This window comes from Mus musculus, chromosome 2 (assembly GCF_000001635.26).
Source record: "Mus musculus strain C57BL/6J chromosome 2, GRCm38.p6 C57BL/6J".
Lineage (NCBI taxonomy): Eukaryota > Metazoa > Chordata > Mammalia > Rodentia > Muridae > Mus > Mus musculus.
Genome location: NC_000068.7, coordinates 76,922,834 through 76,944,210, shown reverse-complemented (window position 1 = coordinate 76,944,210; position 21,377 = coordinate 76,922,834). Strand labels below are relative to the sequence as shown.

The window sequence follows — 21,377 nt, the reverse complement described above, 5'->3', positions numbered from 1 at the left end:
TTGAAAGTTTAATTGTATTCTCGCCCCCTTCCCCATAGCCAAGCAACTGATCACTTTTACACAAGAATTGCAAGATGTTGTTGCTAAGGAAAAGGACACCATGGCAACATTTGAATGTGAAACTTCAGAACCATTTATCAAAGTAAAATGGTATAAAGATGGTATCGAAGTTCATGCAGGGGATAAGTATAGGATGCACTCTGACCGAAAAGTTCACTTCCTGTCTGTGCTGACCATCGACACATCTGATGCTGAAGACTACAGCTGTGTACTTGTGGAAGATGAAAATATCAAGACGACAGCGAAACTTATTGTGGAAGGTAAAAGATAATTAGTGGCTGCATTGTTTGCTGGAGTCATTTTTAATTCTGTGATAAAATGAGCTAGACACTTTTCCTTTCATAAAAATAATTTTAGTGAAATTAGATAAAAACTTTGTACCAAATGTCATCAATGTATATTGCTAATCGTATTGAAATTTGAATTTTTTAAAGCAGGATTATTTTCTTGCCTCATTTAAAAGTGTCTTGATTGAAACCTATCTCCCTGATTCTAAAAATTATTCAAAAATTAAAATAACTGATTTGTATTAAAATTTTCTCAGCCCACTAGCAGGAACATGTGTCAGAAAGACAGTCTTGAAAGTATAAGAGGGAGATCACCGATGTAAAGCAACATCTCTGTCCACACTCTAGTTGCATGCCTCTACCAAGACATTAATTCACCTTCATTTCATTCTCCAGGTGCAGTAGTTGAATTTGTGAAAGAACTTCAGGACATAGAAGTCCCAGAGTCATACTCAGGAGAGTTAGAGTGCATCATATCTCCAGAAAACATAGAAGGCAAATGGTATCACAATGATGTGGAGTTGAAGTCCAATGGCAAATACTCAATTACATCCCGCCGTGGGCGCCAGAACCTCACAGTCAAGGATGTAACCAAAGAGGACCAGGGAGAGTACAGCTTTGTTGTTGATGGGAAAAAGACAACCTGTAAACTGAAGATGAAACGTGAGTCTTCCCATCCTTGAAAACCACAGGGTGCATCAGTAGGGTTAAAGATAAAATAACATTCTTTTCTTTCCACCACAGCCCGACCTATTGCTATTCTCCAAGGACTTAGCGATCAAAAGGTCTGCGAGGGTGACATTGTTCAACTTGAAGTCAAAGTCTCCTTAGAAAATGTAGAAGGTGTCTGGATGAAAGATGGTCAAGAAGTACAACACAGTGACAGAGTTCACATTGTAATAGACAAGCAGTCCCACATGCTACTTATTGAAGACATGACCAAAGAAGATGCTGGGAATTACTCCTTCACTATTCCTGCCCTTGGACTCTCCACCAGTGGGAATGTCTCTGTCTATAGTGAGTCTTACATAGTTTTATGTTAATTCTTATCCTTTTAACAAAATTTTGTGGGTCTGGAAAGATGGTTTAGCGGTTAAGAGCACTGATTGCTCTTCCAGAGGTCCTGAGTTCAGTCCCCAGCAACCACATAGTGGCTCACAACCATCTGCAATGCTTTCTGGTGTGTCTGAAAAGAGTGACAGCATACTCACATAAAATAAATTAATTAATCTTTTTTAAAATGTTTGTGATGCTGGGGACCGAACCCAAGGTATTTCACAGGCAAAGCAAGGTCTCTATATTAAGCTATAACCCCAGATCTAGTTTTATATTCCCATTGGTATTGAGCCATAGAACTTGAATGTGCAGACATTTTAAACAAATTTCACATTCATATAATTCTTTCTGTGTGTCTTCTTTTGCAGGTGTTGATGTGATAACACCTCTCAAAGATGTCAATGTGATTGAAGGTACCAAGGCTGTACTTGAATGCAAGGTCTCAGTTCCCGATGTAACTTCTGTTAAATGGTACCTAAATGATGAACAAATCAAGCCTGATGATCGTGTGCAATCCATTGTCAAAGGCACCAAACAGCGACTTGTGATTAACCGAACCCATGCTTCTGATGAAGGACCTTACAAGCTGATGGTTGGCAGGGTGGAAACCAGCTGTAACCTGTCTGTAGAGAGTAAGGATGGTTCTGTGTAACTAGTCATCATTTTAAGCATTTTACAGTCTTGTTGTAATAATGACTACCGAATATTTTCTTTTTCCCCCCTAGAAATTAAAATTATCAGAGGTCTCCGTGACCTTACCTGCACAGAAACACAAAATGTGGTCTTTGAGGTTGAGCTATCCCACTCAGGAATTGATGTTGTATGGAATTTTAAGGGCAAGGAAATTAAGCCCAGTTCTAAATATAAAATTGAAGCTCATGGGAAAATATACAAACTGACAGTCCTCAATATGATGAAAGATGATGAAGGGGAGTATGCATTCTATGCAGGAGAAAATACAACATCTGGAAAGCTAACTGTGGCAGGTTTGTATAGTGATCATTCGATCTAAGTTCTGGCAAGCAACCACTGTATTTATAAAGACCTTGTTTCCCATTTTCCCACAAATCCCCATCTACCCCCCCCCCACTGCCTTGCCTCTTATCACACTGATCTAAAGGCTAATAGTACCCGAACCTCTGTCTCTACCAGTCTAAAGTGTGAGTGTTCACTAAACTCAGATGCCAACTGTAAATCAGTCTCCCATGCCATCTCCTCCGAGAGAATTTCCTTAACCCCTCCACATCCTTCTTTTGTCTTCTTCTCTTTCAATGTCCTTATTAAACACTGGTCTTATTTCCTGTTTCCTTTCCCATGTAAGAGCATATAGCCCTTGAATATAGAATTAATTGCTTCTTTCTCTTCTCTGTGCACACCTCTCTGGATAATCAGTAAATGTTTGCTAAACCGAGTTTCATTTTAACTTTGCTTCAATAAAGATTTGTTTTTTTTTTTAAGTATCCTTGCTCCTTAAAATGTTTTTCTCTTATTTCGTTTTTGTGAACCCAGTGAATATTTTGTATTACAAAACAGCCTAATCTGTGTATCTCTTATGACATGAAGGGGATAGTCAGCCTTTCCTATTTGTCAGAAATTATTAGAATGAGGATTCATAATTATAGTGTACTTGTCAACACAGAAGTAGAAATCATCACTGACATTTTTGGTTCCTTACATTTGAGTGTTGAGGAATCGGGATGCTATTCACAGATTCAACTGATCTTGTATATAAGCAGTTCATATGGTAAAGGTGTGTTTTAGTTGGTGTCAAAGTCTCATGGTTTATACTTTATGACATAATATTTCCTTAGAGAGTTGGCCATAAAAGGCCTATCAAATAAAATCTCAGGTCCTTTACTTTTATAAGATATTTTAAGTATCATCTTAAGTGTGTAAAAATACAGGCTTTAAAACCCTGTGTGCTTTTGCTTGGCTACTATACTATACTATACTATACTATATATTACCTACTATAGGCAAGATATTACTAGAAACTCAAAACACAGGAGTGACATGGATGTGTGTCTCTTCTTGAAGAATTCAGAATTTAGAGGAAAACAGATGCCCAAGCAACTAAGTAGCTAAAGCAGTGAGTCACATCCCGGGCTAGAGAAGAAATGGCACTTTCAAGCCAATGACCTGGGATATATAGGAAACATATTTAACGCTTCTTTTAAGAACACATGAATCCTGGACACGATTATAGGTTTATGCTCATAATTCCAAGGACTCAAAAGGCTGAGACAGAAGGATTCCCATGAGTTTAGGGTCACACTGTGTTACAGAACAAGGCAGCGCCTCAAATAAGCAAACAGTAAACACATTATTGACTTTGACATTTTGTTCAGGAAAATTTTCTCAAATACCGAACATATGCTAAGGATGTAATTCTTAAAGGACCATAGAGCATGTTTTCAAAAGCAAGAAATTTAGTTGAAAGTTGTGTGACATGCTTCTGTGTTAGGGATTTCAGAATTCTGTACTAAAGCATTTTTCCCCCTTTGCCCAATGTATTTTCTGTTTTCTAGTCATGTGTACCTAAAATAAGGAATTTCTTGGTACTTTCTAAATATAGGTAAAACTTTATGTTTAAAAATCATGTTTTACAGTTTGACATTTGATGTGAGATTCCGCAGCCATTTCTTTAGTCTGTGAATATTTGAAAGGACTCACCTGTGTCCTCTGCTTCCTCTGAAGGAGGAGCCATCTCCACACCACTCACAGACCAGACTGTGGCTGAATCCCAGGAGGCTGTGTTTGAATGTGAAGTTGCCAACCCTGAGTCTGAGGGGGAATGGCTGAAGGATGGAAAGCACTTGGCTCTGAGTAACAACTTCAGAGGTGAATCCGATGGCCACAAAAGGAGGCTTGTCATCGCTGCCGCCAAGTTAGATGACGCTGGAGAATATACCTACAAGGTGGCTACCTCCAAAACATCTGCCAAGCTGAAAGTTGAAGGTCAGTGATGTAAGGACAGCCTTACCTTCCCCAAATCCTGCTACTGCCCTAGCTGCTACCAATGTGAAAGTCAAGTGGGTGAATATTTAGGGTCACATACATCTTCAGTTTAAAACATCATTACTTTGTCAACCTTTTCCTTACAAATCCTGTATGAGAATGTTCAAAGTTTTCATCAGATATGTTCTTGTTTGTGATAAAATCATTGCTTCAGGTATGTGAAACAGCTGCCTCAGATGCTCTTGATACCACGTTCCATTTTTTTTTACCATCTCCAATCAGTCTAGTAAGCTGTTAGTGTATTATATTCAAAATTCATATCACCGAAGTTTAAACAAATCGTTGCACAATGTCCACTTCCAACTGGAGCTCAGATTTTCTTAAGTGATTGCCAAGTGTCTTTTAAAAGGAGGGATTGCAGAACTATAAAATGCAGGCTAGCTGTTCTTTGCCAAGCTGACCGGCTTGGAAGTTACCAGGTTCAGAACTCTTTTGGCTTTCTGGTCATCATTGCTATAAACCAACTCTTAATTCTTCTGCAGCTGTCAAAATTAAGAAGACCCTGAGGAACCTCACTGTGACAGAGACACAGGATGCAGTCTTCTCTGTTGAACTCACACACCCAGATGTCAAAGGGGTCCAGTGGATCAAAAACGGAGTTGTCTTAGATTCCAACGACAAGTATGAGATCTCAGTCAAAGGGACACTTTATTCACTGAAGATTAAAAACTGTGCCATGGCAGATGAATCTGTCTACGGCTTCAAACTGGGGAGGCTAGGAGCTAGCGCCCGGCTGCACGTTGAGAGTAAGTTGACACAAACCTGTATAGGTGGACAACCTGTGGTTATCATGGTGTTTGCTGCACCACTGAATTTCTCTATCTTTCTTCGTTAGCTGTCAAGATTATTAAGAAACCAAAGGACGTGACCGCCTTGGAAAACGCCACTGTTACCTTCGAAGTCAGTGTTTCCCATGACACGGTGCCAGTAAAATGGTTCCATAAGAACGTGGAGATTAAGCCAAGTGACAAGCACAGACTGGTCTCAGAGAGAAAAGTCCACAAACTCATGCTTCAGAGCATCTCCCCCTCGGATGCCGGCGAGTACACAGCCATGGTGGGCCAGCTGGAGTGCAAAGCCAAGCTGTTTGTGGAGAGTAAGTGTCTGGCAGCCCCAGCGGCAGCATCTCCCCGGGGAGTCTTAGGGATTTACTACTCTGTTTTCCTTCATCCATGTTTAAAAATGAATTAACTGGGCCACTTTCTGATTCCCCACCCCCCAGCACTCCATATCACAAAGACTATGAAAAGTATCGAGGTTCCTGAAACCAAAGCTGCCTCTTTCGAGTGTGAGGTGTCCCACTTCAATGTCCCCTCCATGTGGCTAAAGAACGGAGTGGAAATTGAGATGAGTGAAAAATTCAAGATCGTCGTGCAGGGGAAACTGCACCAGCTGATCATCATGAACACGAGCACGGAGGACTCAGCGGAATACACATTTGTTTGTGGCAATGACCAAGTCAGTGCTACCCTGACAGTGACCCGTAAGTAAATATATAGATATGTGTATGGGTGAGCACGTGTGTGTGTGGGTGTGGGTGTGTGTGATATGTATATATGAGCACATACACATATCTAAAGATTTAGCAGACTTACTCTTACAAATCTTACACTTTTCTCACAATCACTGAATCTATTAAAACCATTCTTGATAACAACATCTCCTATGGGCTCACAATGAGTCTCTGTTAGCCTCTTTATCTGCATAAAAGTTTCTAATTTCAGGGTCCTCAGAATTCTACCTAGAAAATGATCTGGTTCTATCACTTTATGTCCCTGTCACTCTCCCAGCTGGTCTTTTCTCATACCTGGACAGTGTCAAAGCTCCCATCTCTAAATTATAATCATGTCAGCACACAGACAAAAAAACCATTGGAAGCTCGTATTCTGCACTTGTTACAACCCAGATGTTGTTACACTGCACACTCAGGTGTCTCATTTTTATTCTCCTCTGCAGCAATCATGATTACATCCATGCTGAAAGACATCAATGCTGAAGAAAAAGATACCATAACTTTTGAGGTGACAGTAAACTATGAAGGCATCTCTTACAAATGGTTAAAGAACGGTGTGGAGATCAAGTCGACTGACAGGTGCCAGATGAGAACCAAGAAGCTCACGCACTCGCTGAACATCAGGAATGTTCACTTTGGAGATGCTGCTGATTATACTTTTGTGGCTGGAAAAGCCACATCGACGGCCACCCTTTATGTGGAAGGTATGATTTCCTGGATGTATGCACAGGGGGAAGAAAGTCAAATATACCACGTATTAATCTTTTAATCAATGAATGGATAAATAAAGTGTGGTGTGTCCCTCCAAGTTGGGTGGTAACTGGAAATAAAAAGGAGTTACTAGCACATGCTATGATATGGGTAGCTGCTGAAAATATTATGAGAAATGAAAGAAGCCAGCCACAGAGCAACAAACACTGTAGGAGTCCATTTATATGAAATGGCCCTGATACACAAGTCTATTGAGACGTAGAGCATTAGCTTCAGTCTAGCAAGAGGTAATAGGAAATGTTCTCGCATATGGTGGCTAAGAGCTATCTGAGCTTTTCTGAGAAAAATGAAATGGTTTTAAAATTATGGTGATGCTTATATGATAAGCATGATATCACCATGGAAGCCATTAAGTTAAACACCAAATCAGGATGTCTAACCTTTTGGTTTCTCTAGGCTACATTGGCTTGGCCCAGGTGTCCATGGTGCATCACCTGCATTAACCAAATGAAAACACACACATGCTCATTTTGTGTGGCATTGTAACAAGATGGTATCTTGTTCATGTTTAAGAGCAATGTGAAAACTTTACAAAATAAGTTCTAAACCATTCTCAAAATGTTTTAAATAAGTTTATAGATTTTTGAGTTGGGCTGTGTTCAGAGCTATCCTGGGGTGGATCCAGCCCCATGTCTATACATCATACCTCTGCTGAGGGATAAAGCAAATAGAATGTGACTGATATATCAATAATGATGTCAAATGCTAATTTTTTATGTTGTTTTCCAGCTCGTCATATAGAATTTAGGAAACACATTAAGGATATTAAGGTTCTGGAGAAGAAACGAGCCATGTTTGAATGTGAAGTTTCTGAGCCCGACATAACTGTTCAGTGGATGAAAGATGGCCAAGAGCTTCAGATAGCAGACAGGTGCGTCACTTTGATTCACTGTGTCCCAACTATTCCAACTTCCTTTTGAATCCCGTGCACTAAGCTTCCATTTCCTTCCCTCCACAGGATAAAGATCCAGAAGGAGAAATATGTCCACCGCCTTCTGATCCCATCCACACGCATGTCTGATGCCGGGAAATATACAGTGGTGGCAGGAGGCAACATGTCAACTGCTAACCTCTTTGTCGAAGGCAGGGATGTCCGCATCCGGAGCATTAAGAAGGAGGTCCAGGTATTGTCTACACACTGGCTTTCCTGACAAATCATCAGTCATTCTTACTTCACTCTTATGCTTTCTGTTTTTACTTTTAACTTTTCTAACTACAGTACTTTAAAGTCTGAAATCAGTTTCTTCCTATAAGCTTAGATTCTTACGCTGCCATCCGTTAACTCAGCCTCTTGTCAGTCAACAAGCATGTCCTTTCGTTATACAGCTAATTTCTGTCATTAAGAGAGATGCAGGGGAAACAGCTGTGGATGGGTTGCAGAGATGGATGAGACATTAAGAGCCCTGGATGTTTCCCCAGAGGACCTGGATTTGATTCCAAGCACACACGTGGCAGTATATAACCATCTCTCGCTCCAGTTCCAGGGGTTCTGATGTCCGCTTCTGGCATCACCTGGCACTAGGCATGCAAATGGTACACAGGCATACATTCAGGCAAAACACCCAGACACATAAAATAAAATAAAATAAAATAAAATAAAATAAAATAAAATAATAAAATATAAACTTTTAAAACAGCTGTAGAAACTTTGCCATTGAAGAAATGACTGCTTACCATGAAGCTCCAATCAGACACAAGCTAAAATTTAAATTGTGATACTCACACATTAGCTATCAATAAGAAAATCTGGGAGAAAGCATATTCTCAGGGTTTTTCCCTATGAAAAGGTATGTAGGGTTTGAGTGTCTGTGCATGCTTGCTGTGGGCCTAAGAGTAGTCCCAGTGTGAACAATGATTCCTAGCAAGGATGCTGTCCAGACACCTTTGCCATCTGTCTTAGTTACTGTTCTATTGCTGTGAAGAGACACCTAGACCAAGGCAACTCTTGTAAAGAAAGCATTTAGTTGGTGGGTTGCTTACAATTTCAGAGAACTGATTATGATCATCATGGTGGGAAGCAGACAGGAACCACCAGGTACTACCGAGGAAGTACCTGGGAGCATTCCAGCCTGGTCTATAGGCAGCAGACAGGGAGAAAAGACACAGCCTGGCATTGGTGTTTGAAACCTCAAAGTCCATCCCCAGTTCTACACCTACTCCAGCAAGGCCACACCTCCTAATCCTTCCCAAACAGTTCCACTAGCTGGTGACCACACATTTGAGTATAAGAGCCCATAGGCCCGTAGAGGCCATTCTCACGCAGAACGCCCCACCATCCAGTGTGCTTACAGTGTTTATCCTTGTGGGTGCTGATATTTCTAAATGGCATAGTGGAGGAAGGAGTATATTCCAAGAAATTAATTTTGAGTTCAGCTCCATCACTTTTTCTCTTCCAGAAAAATAAATCATGCTTTAGAGAGCCTGTATTGTACTAAAAACACTTTCAGCAAAAACTCATATAACCCAACTGAGTCTTTTCCCCCTTATATTCTAGTTCTGAACCTTGTTTTCCTCACTTCTAAACTGAGGATGTTATTTGCTATCTAGTCCATAAAGCTATAATTCATATGATGTGGGATCAGACTGATGAGTAGCTTCAAAGACCTCTATAGGGGCTGGAGAGATGGCTCAGCGGTTAAGAGCACTGACTGCTCTTCTGAAGGTCCTGAGTTCAAATCCCAGCAACCACGTGGTGGCTTACAACTATTTGTAATCAGATCTGGTGTCCTCTTCTGGGGTGTCTGAAGACAGCTACAGTGTACTTACATATAATAAATAAATAAATCTGTTTTAAAAAGACCTCTATAATAATTAAAAGTCCCTAGATGCAAAATGCTATCACTTCAGTTATTATTTATTAAGCCACAAACAATTAAAGATGAAACAATTGCAACTTGGGCAGCCTCCCTCATTAGCACAGGTATAAGCTTGATTCCCTACATAAAAGATTGGAGTGCTATTCATCCAAACTATGAAGGAAAAAAATTAAAACGTGCTATAGTCAGCCAGCTTGTTGTGCCACAATGTACTGATTTCTTTTTTTTTTTTCCATGCTCCTTAAGTGAATAGTTTTAGAAATGGATAAACAGAACTAAAATCGGATTCTCTCCGTTTTCTTTGTTGTGCTGTCATTAGGTCATTGAGAAGCAGCGTGCTGTCGTGGAGTTCGAAGTCAATGAGGATGACGTAGACGCCCACTGGTATAAAGATGGCATTGAAATCAACTTCCAAGTTCAAGAGCGACACCAGTATGTGGTGGAGAGAAGAATTCACCGGATGTTTATATCAGAAACAAGACACAGTGACGCAGGCGAATACACCTTTGTGGCAGGCAGAAACAGGAGTTCTGTGACTCTTTATGTCAATGGTACGTGGTTAGACTTCAACAAAAGCCATTAATGCAGTAGTGGTGCCTGAGAGTTTCCTAACAAACCCATGGCGCTCATCTGGGTGTAACTGCATTGTGTTCATATCAGCCCTGTGGTAAAGAGAGCAGCTGCGCAAAGGGTTATTGAGGGTCATTTCCAGGAAGCACCTGCTGGCCAGGACTCCATTTGTTTGATTGACGCTACTGAACATCCACTGTGTATCAATTATAATATTCTCCAGATGGCTTTTCATATATGGCATTAAGTTGTTCTAGTTCTCTGTCCTAATGGTTGAAGTATAAATAACACTACTATACAAGCAATGAGGACATTTTCAGCCTTCAGTGCAAAGCTTGGGAAAACTCAAAGATCTCCTTTGAGACCATGGAGTACTTAGAGAGCCACAGGCACAGAGGCACGAGGCGCTCTCTGCCCCAGGCTCTACGATCAATGCTTTGTCTTTGGAGGTGGAATTGCTCGTGCTACCAGGAGCTCCCGATCAGCCCTCAGGAGGTTCTCAGTAAGCCTCCGCTCTCGTTAGAAACCCTAGCTCTGCATTTAAAGCTTGTCAGGACCCGAACCTAACCTACACACAGGGAAAATAACAGAACCACACTCCTGGCTGTCTTGAAGCAAAACTCCCTTGAGTCAGATGGAGGGGAGCTGGGAGTTGTCTCAACACTCATAAAGATGGTCCCTTGGCCATGCTCCCTGGGTCTCTGGGAGATTCAGTTGTCATAACACCCAGTTTTGTTTCCTCTGCAGTAGTAGTAGGGACATGAAAGCACAGAGAAGTGAAGGAGTGCCAGGTGCCAGCCTTTATTTTCTGTCTGTGGTCTCCTCACCCAGCCCTGAGACCGTACACTGATTAGCATAATCATAAAGCTGAATTTTGTTAAATCTATTTAATCGCACTCTGCTGATATAGAATAATATTCAACCAGTCAGTGCTTACAGGCTCTATCCCGTTGGCCTCTGTATGTAACAGAGCAACTGTGACATAACACAGGATATGTAAACACTTGTAGAGCAAACAAATCTGGGTGTGATAAGCCCTTCATCATGGAATTTAGTCAAATGAATTTTAAAAATAAGTAGGAAAATTATTCTAGTTTTTAGTTGTCTATTAGTGTGTCTCAACAACAAACCAGAATGATAATGTTATACTGAGGTACCTCCCATGAAACATTTTTTGAAAAAAAATCTTTCTGAAGTTATTTCCTTTCCTTGAAAGAAAAAAAATATCCCTCTTAGCACAAAGAATATTCTGATATTCTGAGGCAAGTAAAGATGTCGCAACACCGAGGTTTTGTTTCTAGAAACGTAACCATCTTGAAACAAATGAGTGTAGAGATACACACTGTCCTCTTCTTCCTTCACGGGCTGTTTTCTGACATCGTCTTCTAGCTCCAGAACCACCCCAAGTCCTGCAGGAACTCCAGCCTGTCACTGTACAGTCCGGCAAGCCGGCTCGCTTCTGCGCCGTGATATCAGGCAGACCGCAGCCCAAAATTTCCTGGTACAAGGAGGAGCAGCTGCTTTCCACTGGCTTCAAGTGCAAATTTCTGCACGACGGGCAGGAGTACACACTTCTGCTCATTGAGGCTTTCCCAGAGGATGCGGCAGTCTACACCTGTGAAGCCAAGAATGACTACGGAGTAGCCACAACGTCGGCTTCTCTGTCCGTGGAAGGTAGGAAGGCCCTGGGGTTCCCCAGCTTACAAAGAGGCCCTGAGAAGCCAGCCGGAGCTCTCGCAGGGTAGTAGCAATAGATTGTACCCAACTCTCAAAGCGCTCTCTTACAGTCCACAGCCGGTGGGGGCGGGGGGAGATGTGGGGACTTCCCCTTGACAAGTTCTAAGGTCTCTCTCTTTCTTTAGTTCCAGAAGTTGTATCTCCGGATCAGGAAATGCCAGTCTACCCGCCTGCCATAGTCACTCCACTTCAGGACACAGTTACTTCTGAGGGGCGCCCAGCGCGTTTCCAGTGCCAAGTTTCAGGGACAGGTAGGCACTTGTGAAAAATGTGTCCTTGCTGGAGTTTACAGAGGATGTGTTAAGCATACTGCTCTTAGCCTTTCCTACCCCATAAACATCCCTCACACGTGATGTCTTTGAATCTAAATGGAAATCTAACAGCAGGTATATTGAAATTATTTAAGAATTATATCATCATTATATATATATATATATATATGAAAACTGTTGTACACACACACATATGTATATGTGTGTGTGTATATATTTGTATTATATATACTACTGGTTTGTACCTTTGAGAATGGTTAAGGTAGTACAACTATTCCTTCTGAAAACCTTTGAAGAATTTTTTTCTCCCACAAATATCTTTAAAAGTATCTACTCTCCTTATGGTTATGGCTATATTTTTAATCTCTTAATTGGGAAATTTTAACAAAACTTCAATTGTTATGAATTTAACTACAGTAGCAGTTTCACAGATTTCAGGAGAAATCGCTTACGTGTGAGGTATTATGTCTTTGGACAATGTATGCGGAAGGTACTTTTCCCCCGTTTGGACAAAAGCTTAAACTTTAAATCCAAAGGCGAGATTGGAATTATGACTCCATGATTTCTGTGGTTCTCTGTCTCTTATGAACCTAATGAGAACACTACTACATTAAATCTTAGAATGTCTATCTCACAAGGGCAGGGGTTGGGCTGTAGTGTCTAGAACCTGGTGTCTGAAAATAAAAGGCATGCCTCCTAACAGGGAAGAGGGTCTAGAAAGCGAAAGAATCCTTGCCTGAGAAGAACACCTTGTCCATAGTAGATACCCAATTAAAAAACATGATGATGGACGAAAAGTGTGGCTGTTAAATGAGTGAGCTCAGCCACTTCAGATTATCAACACGGCCGAGTAAAGAATAACTCAAGGCTACAGCGAACACAACGCTTGGCATATACCTACCATTCAGTCATAGTTAGCTGCTTTCAGTTTCAATTATGGCCATGCTTCTCAAATACCACCAGCCATTCCCCTCACTTGACTTTGAAAAAATAATTAAAAAACAAAAAACAAAACACAATGTAAGTATGATTATGGCCTGACCTCAGGTGCTCACATGAAAAATCAAAGGAATAATTGATTGATTTACTCTCAGATGAAAAAAAAATACTTCCTCATTTTCTTGCTTTTTTGGGGGTAGCGACACTACAGGGGAATTCTCAAAGCTTGGTAGTTACTGTCTTGTTTATTATGCTGCTTCCATTAGTTGATAAACCCAATTTCTGCCTTGCCAACAGCCATTTTCCTAAAGAAGTTTCTATTTCCATAGATCTTCTGACCTAATGACGTCTCCTCTGGGAAGGAGATGCTAATTCAAGAACCTAATAGACCTGTTTCAGTATATGAGTATAATTAAAGTATGATGTATGTAAAGAACCTGTAGGCACGGCTCCCAAGTGACCGGTGCTGTTGCATTCATCTGTTAGAGCCTTAGAGACTTGCACTGGATAGCAAATGTGCCCAGATTCTATGGTCTTTGTGCCTTTGAAGCCTAGTTTTAGAGACATGCTGAATGCAAGTGTGTATCAGCAGCTGGGTGATGTTCTCCTAATGCAGTCATATCATTTAAGAATGAAATATATGATATCTACAGTGAATATATTTATGAATTGAATTTTAGGGGAAATTTTATACACAGTGAGAGACACATGTCACTAGATAGCAATAATTATAACGATATGTGCATAGTGGCTTTTAGTCTACCAATCATGTTATAGCTTTATCTTAAATGTTACAAAAATGCATTCTGGGTCTCCTATAAAATTCTAAAATCAATAAAGAAGAATGGCTTCTGCCTGATTGATATCTGATTAGAGTAGACCTTGTACCTTCATCACTCAATAACTCCTCATGAGTGGTAGCATTTATTATACACAGGCGAACATTTCTGTACCCTTGTATAGACCTGCTTTTTGATATTATATAAATTACGTTCATGAAATGGGACTACCTTCCAGAAACTTTCAAATTAATGGCGTTTTACTCCTGAGACTGAAAATATTTGCCCAACATACCCTGACCATGTATTTCCTAAGGAAGTAGATCTTGCCTTCCACAAATTGGAGAGGATTCTGAGTTTTCAAGTTCCTTTGTTCCAAACTTTCCGAGTAGGAAGGAAGGAAGCCTTAGCACTTTCTGAAGCCTGAGTAAACAATCTGAGGCTGCTGTCTCCCAAGGAAAATGTTATCTGCTGAAGGTCTCTAGTGCCCTCTGCAGGTGGGAACGTGTAAATGCAACATTTGCTAGTTCCTTACTAGAGTTTCTTCTACAAGAAATAAGCCTGTACCAAATAAGCCTAAACCTGAGACTTAGAGAGTGACAGATAGATAAAATAAGAAATAATTATTAATCTAAAAGTGAAAGGTGTCCACTAGTTTCTGAAACAGCTGCTTCAAGTTTATTCTATCAACACACACTGCCCCCACTGCTGCTGAGTTTCTAAGTGTTGCGAGTGGCCAGGCGAAGCTTTTGCCTTCCAAGAGGTGAAGGGACACGTGTATGACTACATTACACAGTCACAGATGCTGTCATATAAATTAAGTGTTCTCTGTCAGAGAGAGAACTGGGGAGGGTGTGTTCACTGAACAAGACCTAGTAGGGTCAGAGTATACACAACATAACATGCAGAGAAGGAAGCTTTTACAAGTCACAGAAAACTTTGAATGCGATGACCGGGAATCTGTGGGTATTGATATCTAGTTGGAACGTAATGACAGGAATAGGCAAGAGACCAGAGGCCAGGCACCAGAGTGCTCTCCATTCTGTGCCTGGACTTTATTTAGTGTTGATCTTCTTTGCAATCAAGGAGCAACTCAAAGTGTGATAGGCTTCTAAGCAGCGCAGTCCACCCTGTCTTTAGGAACAATCCTGTGTTGGGCGGAGAGGAGTAGATGGCCGTTGTTGGCCAAAAGAGAAGCTTGCAAGGACCTTTGTCAAGGAGACCCAGGGCAGGGGGGAAACAGTAGATAAGACAGAAAATATTCGGGAAGTAGGAAGGTTCAATTAAGGAGCCAGATACAAGGGTGTGAGGGAAGGAGTGGGAGACCAGGGGAGGGAGCCTCACAGAAGCCACAAGCTGCCAATGAGCAGCACAGACCGTGGCAGGCTAACCAGATGGACCGTGTGCTCTGCCAAGAAAGATTTCATTTTGTTTTTTTCTCCATTTACTGCATTGGTGGTTAGCAGTTTCTGTCACACACATACACACACACTCATATACACACAAACACTCACATACACACACATATGCACACACATGCACACACACATTTGGGTACACACTCACACACATACACCCACTCACACACATACACCCACTCACAAACCGATACACATACTCATACACACACTCACGCACACATACACACACATGCAGACACTCACTCATACACACACACACATGCACACACTCACTCATACACACGCATACATATACACACATGCACACACTCACTCATACACACACACACAAATGCACACACTCGAGGAGTTTAGTTTGTGGAATAGCTATGTAATTCTTCGTGCCATTTGCTTATCATAGGCCCTCAGCCTTTCACTGAAGACACCGCTGATCTCCTTTGGCACTGGTTTGCTTTAACAACTCTTATCTCAGTGGCTGTGAGTCATTCCCCATGTGATATGTCACTGAGCTCTCGGAGCTGTTGTATGCAGTGTTTAGTCCATAAATTCTTATTCCTCCTATCTGATCGATGAGGAACAGGATTCAGAGAAATCAGATGACATGACCTGGGTCAAAAGCTAGCAAATGATATGATCACAAACCATTTTCTAATTACCTTCTAACCCAGGGAACGTCAAGGATTGCTTCCTTAGAAAGAAGATCTTATAGTTCACAAATAGTTGCTATCACTGGGAGGAGGGTGACATTCATAGATCAGCAGTAACACCAACATTCTGAATGGATGGGCTGCTAACGAGCATATCACTAGATAAGGAAATGGTGTCCCGACTGTGCTCCAAACTGAGATGGCTCAGTTCTGGCACTAAGCACAGTCAACTAAAGGTGTGCGTTCTCTTCATGTACAGCAATGCAGCAACATTTCATGTCATCGTTGATTTGTAATTTTTTATAAAGATAGCCCAAATTATTGTATAGGAAATAGTTAAATGAGTTTAGGATGCCTCTTCTCTCTTCATTTGAAAACAGTTATTACTATACAACTATTCTGCTAAAGCCTTTTGACATCAGCTCATTGGTAATAAAATGGAGAGATATAAGGATGTCCACTTTAGGCTTCATGGAATGTTGATCCGTTTCTTGATTATTTACCTTCTGCCACTGGTGTAGATGCTTTCCTCACGTCCCATCCTATACCTTGGCCACAATTTCCAGATCCTTCATAGCACTTCACAATGAACCTCTTTCTCAAGCCACTGAACGCAGCATGCAAATGCCTCAAAATAATATAACCAACAGCTAGGGATGGTATCACGTGCCTGAAATTTCCAACATCAGGACTTTAAAGGCAGGAGCAGGAGAAGCCAGACGTCAGTGTTACCTACATAGCAAGTTCAAGGCCAGTGTGGGAGACCTGGGACTCTGTCTCAAAAAAAATGTTTTTTAAAGAATAAAACTAACACTTTAGAGTTTGAAACATTGCAATTAACTCAACAACTGAACAAGCTGGATCTAGAATCATATTCCGTTCTTGAAGATGAGAGACAGGTAGAAACAGGCATAGTGTGTGCAGAAGAAAAATATAAGATCCTTAAGCTAAAAAGTGAAACGTGCTCTGTGGTCTAATCAACATTGTGTGTACAGATAAGTAAAGAGATTCCACCCACTTAAAAGATTTAAATGGCTTTTCTTTTGCAGATTTGAAGGTGTCTTGGTACTGCAAAGACAAGAAAATCAAACCATCTCGGTTCTTCAGGATGACCCAGTTTGAAGACACCTACCAGCTGGAGATCGCTGAAGCCTACCCCGAGGACGAGGGAACGTATGCCTTTGTTGCTAATAATGCTGTGGGCCAAGTGTCCAGCACTGCCACCCTGAGGCTGGAAGGTACAGTGAGACTTTTAAGAATTTTCACAATACCAGTAACAGTTACTAAGGACTTCGCATAAACCGTTGGTCCTTCATTCTTTTCATTTAATTCACCATTTCCATGTTGCGAAGTTTCTGCCCCTCGCTCTCCGCGGGCCCTCGCCTTTGTATTTGCCTTGCTTTCTCTCCAGAAAGATTTGTGATGTATCACTGTCCCCACTGGCTTTTCTGCTTCCTGATCAGCATGTATCAGACTGTAGTGTACAGTGCTGGGGGGAAGTGGAGTATATTTGCTTTCTTACTGAGCTAGGATAGCGATCAGACCTTCTTCATGTGCTGTTGCCAGAACTCTGATTTCACAGGCATTTCGGTAGACAGTTTCAGATCTGATCACAAGGTAAATATACTCACCAAGACTGAAGGAACCCCTAAGTTTTGCGAGCTCCACTGTTAAGGTGTCTTAATGTTTCTGTTCATTATAATCAGAAACACTTTCTCAACCACTGAGGACTTTAATTCAAAACAAGAGTAACAGTGGGCTGGGAGTGTGGCTCAGTGGCTATGGCACTTCCCTAGCATGCTCCAGGTCTTGAGTTTGTTCCTCAGCTACACACACACACACCTACATACACATACATACACACTAAGATAAAATTTAAAAATTATAAAATAATCTCACACACAATCATATTTTTTTCAATAAATGTAATCTATATGAAGTATATGGAAATCATAAGAATTTAGGGGAAGTTCCAATTTCTTCTTTAACTTTAAGGACTACAGTTATACATTTTCTTAATAACAAATTTAGTGTGGTTTACAAAATAGAAAAGCTTGATTTATAAGCAAAGTAGGAAAAATAATTCTCAAATCTAGTTGCATTCTCCACTATCATATCCCTGAGCTGTGGGGTTTAATTTATTCTTAAATCTGATTTTGTCTCACCTTGTCTGTCTGGAAAGTGGTCAAGAATTTGTGTGACTGAGATTCAATAGTGACAAAGCATAAGGACTGGATTGACTTCTAGCTCCTCACTGAACTCTGTGGTAAACTTAAAGTAGACGATTCCGAGTGAGTTTTTATTTAAACAGAGAAAGGCATTAAAAACTGCATGCTTCTTTTCAGGATTTAGCAAATCTGAAGAAGTTACATCAAAATCCCAATGGCATACCTCACCATCAGTCTCACTTAAGAAGGAGGCCCTTGGCCAAAAGCCCATCTTCATCCAGCCTCTGTCAAGCCTCAGGGTGCACAGCGGGGAGACAGTCAGATTTCACGCGAGGGTTTCTGGTGTTCCCAAGCCAGCAATCCAGTGGTTTCATAACCACCAGCCAATTCTACCATCAAAAGATGTAGTTTTCCATTTTGAGGAATCCACAGGCATGGCTTTAATGCTTATAGTTGATGCTTACCCAGAGCATGCTGGGAAATACTCTTGCAGAGCAGCCAATAGTGCTGGGGAAGCCACTTGTGCAGCTACGCTCACAGTGACTGCAAAAGGTAAAGCCCCTCTTGCTCCAAGAACTTTGATTTGCTGTCTACTACCCCACTGCTACTAACAAGAGCCCCTGCTGCTTGCTCCACTGTATACTTGGATCAATTCATGCTTTACTAACCAACTAACATGCAGTACATCTCACCAAGCATCCAACCCACAGACTTGAATCTGACTGGAGTATGTGTTCCATGAAAGAGGAAATCACTATTTTATTAGACAGCAACTTTGCTTGGCTCTTTTCTTTTAGAGGAGAGGGGTTGACTTTGCCAAAGATATCACATCATTTCATCATCAAATGATCTTTCTGCTTAATAATATATTAAAGCATAAGATGGACGATAAATGGTTAGTCAAATGTAGTCAGCTAAAGAAAAAAAAATGGGCGGGAATGGAGAGAGAACCAGATTGTGTTACTCTGCATGGCTGAGAGATGACAGAAGAAGGAACCAGATGCCGCACACTGTCTGCATTAGCCTTCAGTAACCACCCATTGCTGGACCACTGGCAGTGAATGTCCTCTTGTGTGGTCCTACATCTGCACACTGCATCTGGCATGATACTTTCACATGACAATGGCCTCCTTCATCATCTTCTTCCATGCCATTTATGTTACTGACCTAGGCAAGTGAGAAAACTTAACATTATTCTCTTTCTCCTGTTGCTTAAATATACAGTGCAAGCTTTAGATAGACAAAGTTCTAGGAAAGAAGTCAGAGAGTCCACAAAGTCGCAGACAGCAGCTACTGCCTCTTTCACTGCAAAGGGGAGCAAAATATCCCAAAAGGAATTAAGTCGTGTCAAGGATCATTACATAAATACCGAGTGTAGATTTTTGAGTGTGTCTCAAAGCTCTTCTGCCTACACAGCAACATCTGTTCCACCATGCTGCACCCTGTCCTGAGTTATCAGAGAGATCTGTTGAAAAGTCTGGGAGGGGGTGGGGGAAAGGGTAGATTGAAGGCTCCCCTGCCTCTTTGGGACCTCACTGTGAAGTGTGGCAACACTGCTCAGCTCCTCTGTAGTCTACATGACTTTTCTGTTGATATAATCTAGACTCATGAAGATGTAGGGACAGAGGCATCAGAGTGAAACAGCCACAGAATGGAAACATCAGTGTGTTGTCATGGACAGTGTTTGGCTGGTAGACCAAGGACTGTGCTATGCAGTGATTACCTCAGTAGTGATAGGTGCAGAAGGTGTCCACCTAACATTTAGCTATGCTCAACATTTTTATTTTTGCCTTCATCATTTTATGAAGCTTTCTATGCAACCAAACCTAGTCAATGATTATGTTTCTTAAACTACCTCTAACATCTAACCCATAAGCACTTTATGAACGTAAGCTAAGTCATTGGCCAAACTTGTAGGAGAATTTAACTCTCTGGTACAGATTCACTTTGAAGTCTCGGATCAGGAAATCCATTTATTTTCTATGTGCTTCTTTTTCTAATATTTATCAAAGACAAATCTTGAAAAGACACCAAAGAAGGCTAAACTATTGTAGTTGCCAGCTACTTCTTAGGTAATTATCATTGTGTCTGGTGCTGAGATGAATTTCAATTCAATTGGTTCCGTAGTAAGAGTTAAACAGATTACCTTAATGATAAGTGAGTTTACCATTCGACAGTTACTGTCATTTCTTTTCAGGCCTGGAAACTCTAGGTTTAAATGGGGAAGCCATGAAAACAAAAATTGGATATTGAAAATAATAGGGTTCTATTTGGGCTACAGTTAATGGTCTGTAGATAATTTTTCTATAAACGATACTGCTCTTATAGTCTTGTATTCTCTTGAAATTATGGCAATTTTCTCATGGCAACATCATGATTTTAGTTTTTATTGTACTTGAATCCCTATTGTATCTGAAAGAACACAGAAAAATTTGTCTGGGAGAAGCATAATTTTCCCCTTACCCATGCCTCTTAGGTACAAATACAAGGAGAATATCATATTTGAAGTGCCCGTAGCTAGTGTTATATATCTATAGGCAAAGGACCTTTACTAGGTCACATGGAAAGGGGTCAAGCAGATGTCAAGCATCCTCAGGGGTTATGGGAAGGAATAGTCACAAGTTCCTCACTGATCCTCATCAAATGGCTGATGGATATTACAGATAACAAGGGAGCAGTAAAGTTGTGTCTTGTGTACTGAATTTTGGTTCTCTTTCTTGCCAACTGGGAGAATCAGTCTCATTTGTTCATTTACTACATCCACAATCCCTCTTACCCAGAGAGGAGTCTTTTCTGAATCTGAGAGTTTGTTCCAAGGCAATCTCTGGATCTAGTTCCAAAACAAACAGTGCAAATGTCTAGGTGAGCAAAGTGGCTCTGTCCAGAGCACTAGCTCTCAGTCTCACTGAAGTGTTTGGCTAGCATAGTAATTGTACAGGATGATTGTTTATACGAAGGTGTTGTCTGTGAGTTATGTAGGTGACAGAGGTGACAGTCCACACTGTGCAGTTGGGACTTGTCGGGGTTGTAGAGGTGGAAGACATGTGGCTCTTTCAGATCTCTTAAGTACAGTGAGGATGGCTGAATGTCATCCTTGTAGAGTGGATTGAGCTGGGTACTTTTGGCCCAGGAACTTTTCTGTAATCAGTTACAATGGATTATATTATTAAAACATTATTGGAACAAGAGTACTTTTTTTTGAAATCCAGACAGCATTTCTTGCACTTATAAAAGTATTAAAGATGAGATACTTGTAGGTGTTTGAAGAATGAAGGATTGAGCACAAGCATCTAATTATTTAATATGAAGTCAGTATTTCTACG

General features: G+C 40.9%; 1 protein-coding gene across 4 annotated transcripts in view; it reads left to right on the top strand.

The window, feature by feature from the left end:
* The window catches only part of Ttn (titin), a 278,578-nt gene that overhangs the window by 38,347 nt on the left and 218,854 nt on the right, over positions 1-21,377 (top strand). For 2 of the 4 annotated variants that reach the window (XM_017317139.1, XM_011239438.1), the window contains exons 29-45: positions 39-320; positions 744-1,010; positions 1,092-1,364; positions 1,772-2,035; positions 2,129-2,389; positions 4,101-4,361; positions 4,904-5,167; positions 5,257-5,517; positions 5,644-5,904; positions 6,378-6,638; positions 7,435-7,576; positions 7,664-7,829; positions 9,841-10,072; positions 11,481-11,765; positions 11,954-12,079; positions 16,936-17,124; positions 18,232-18,606. In XM_017317139.1, the coding sequence (XP_017172628.1) occupies positions 39-320; positions 744-1,010; positions 1,092-1,364; positions 1,772-2,035; positions 2,129-2,389; positions 4,101-4,361; positions 4,904-5,167; positions 5,257-5,517; positions 5,644-5,904; positions 6,378-6,638; positions 7,435-7,576; positions 7,664-7,829; positions 9,841-10,072; positions 11,481-11,765; positions 11,954-12,079; positions 16,936-17,124; positions 18,232-18,606 (4,170 nt within the window). The remainder of the gene's footprint in view (positions 1-38; positions 321-743; positions 1,011-1,091; positions 1,365-1,771; positions 2,036-2,128; positions 2,390-4,100; positions 4,362-4,903; positions 5,168-5,256; positions 5,518-5,643; positions 5,905-6,377; positions 6,639-7,434; positions 7,577-7,663; positions 7,830-9,840; positions 10,073-11,480; positions 11,766-11,953; positions 12,080-16,935; positions 17,125-18,231; positions 18,607-21,377) is intronic. The other 2 variants (NM_028004.2, NM_011652.3) reach the window with 1 other exon arrangement.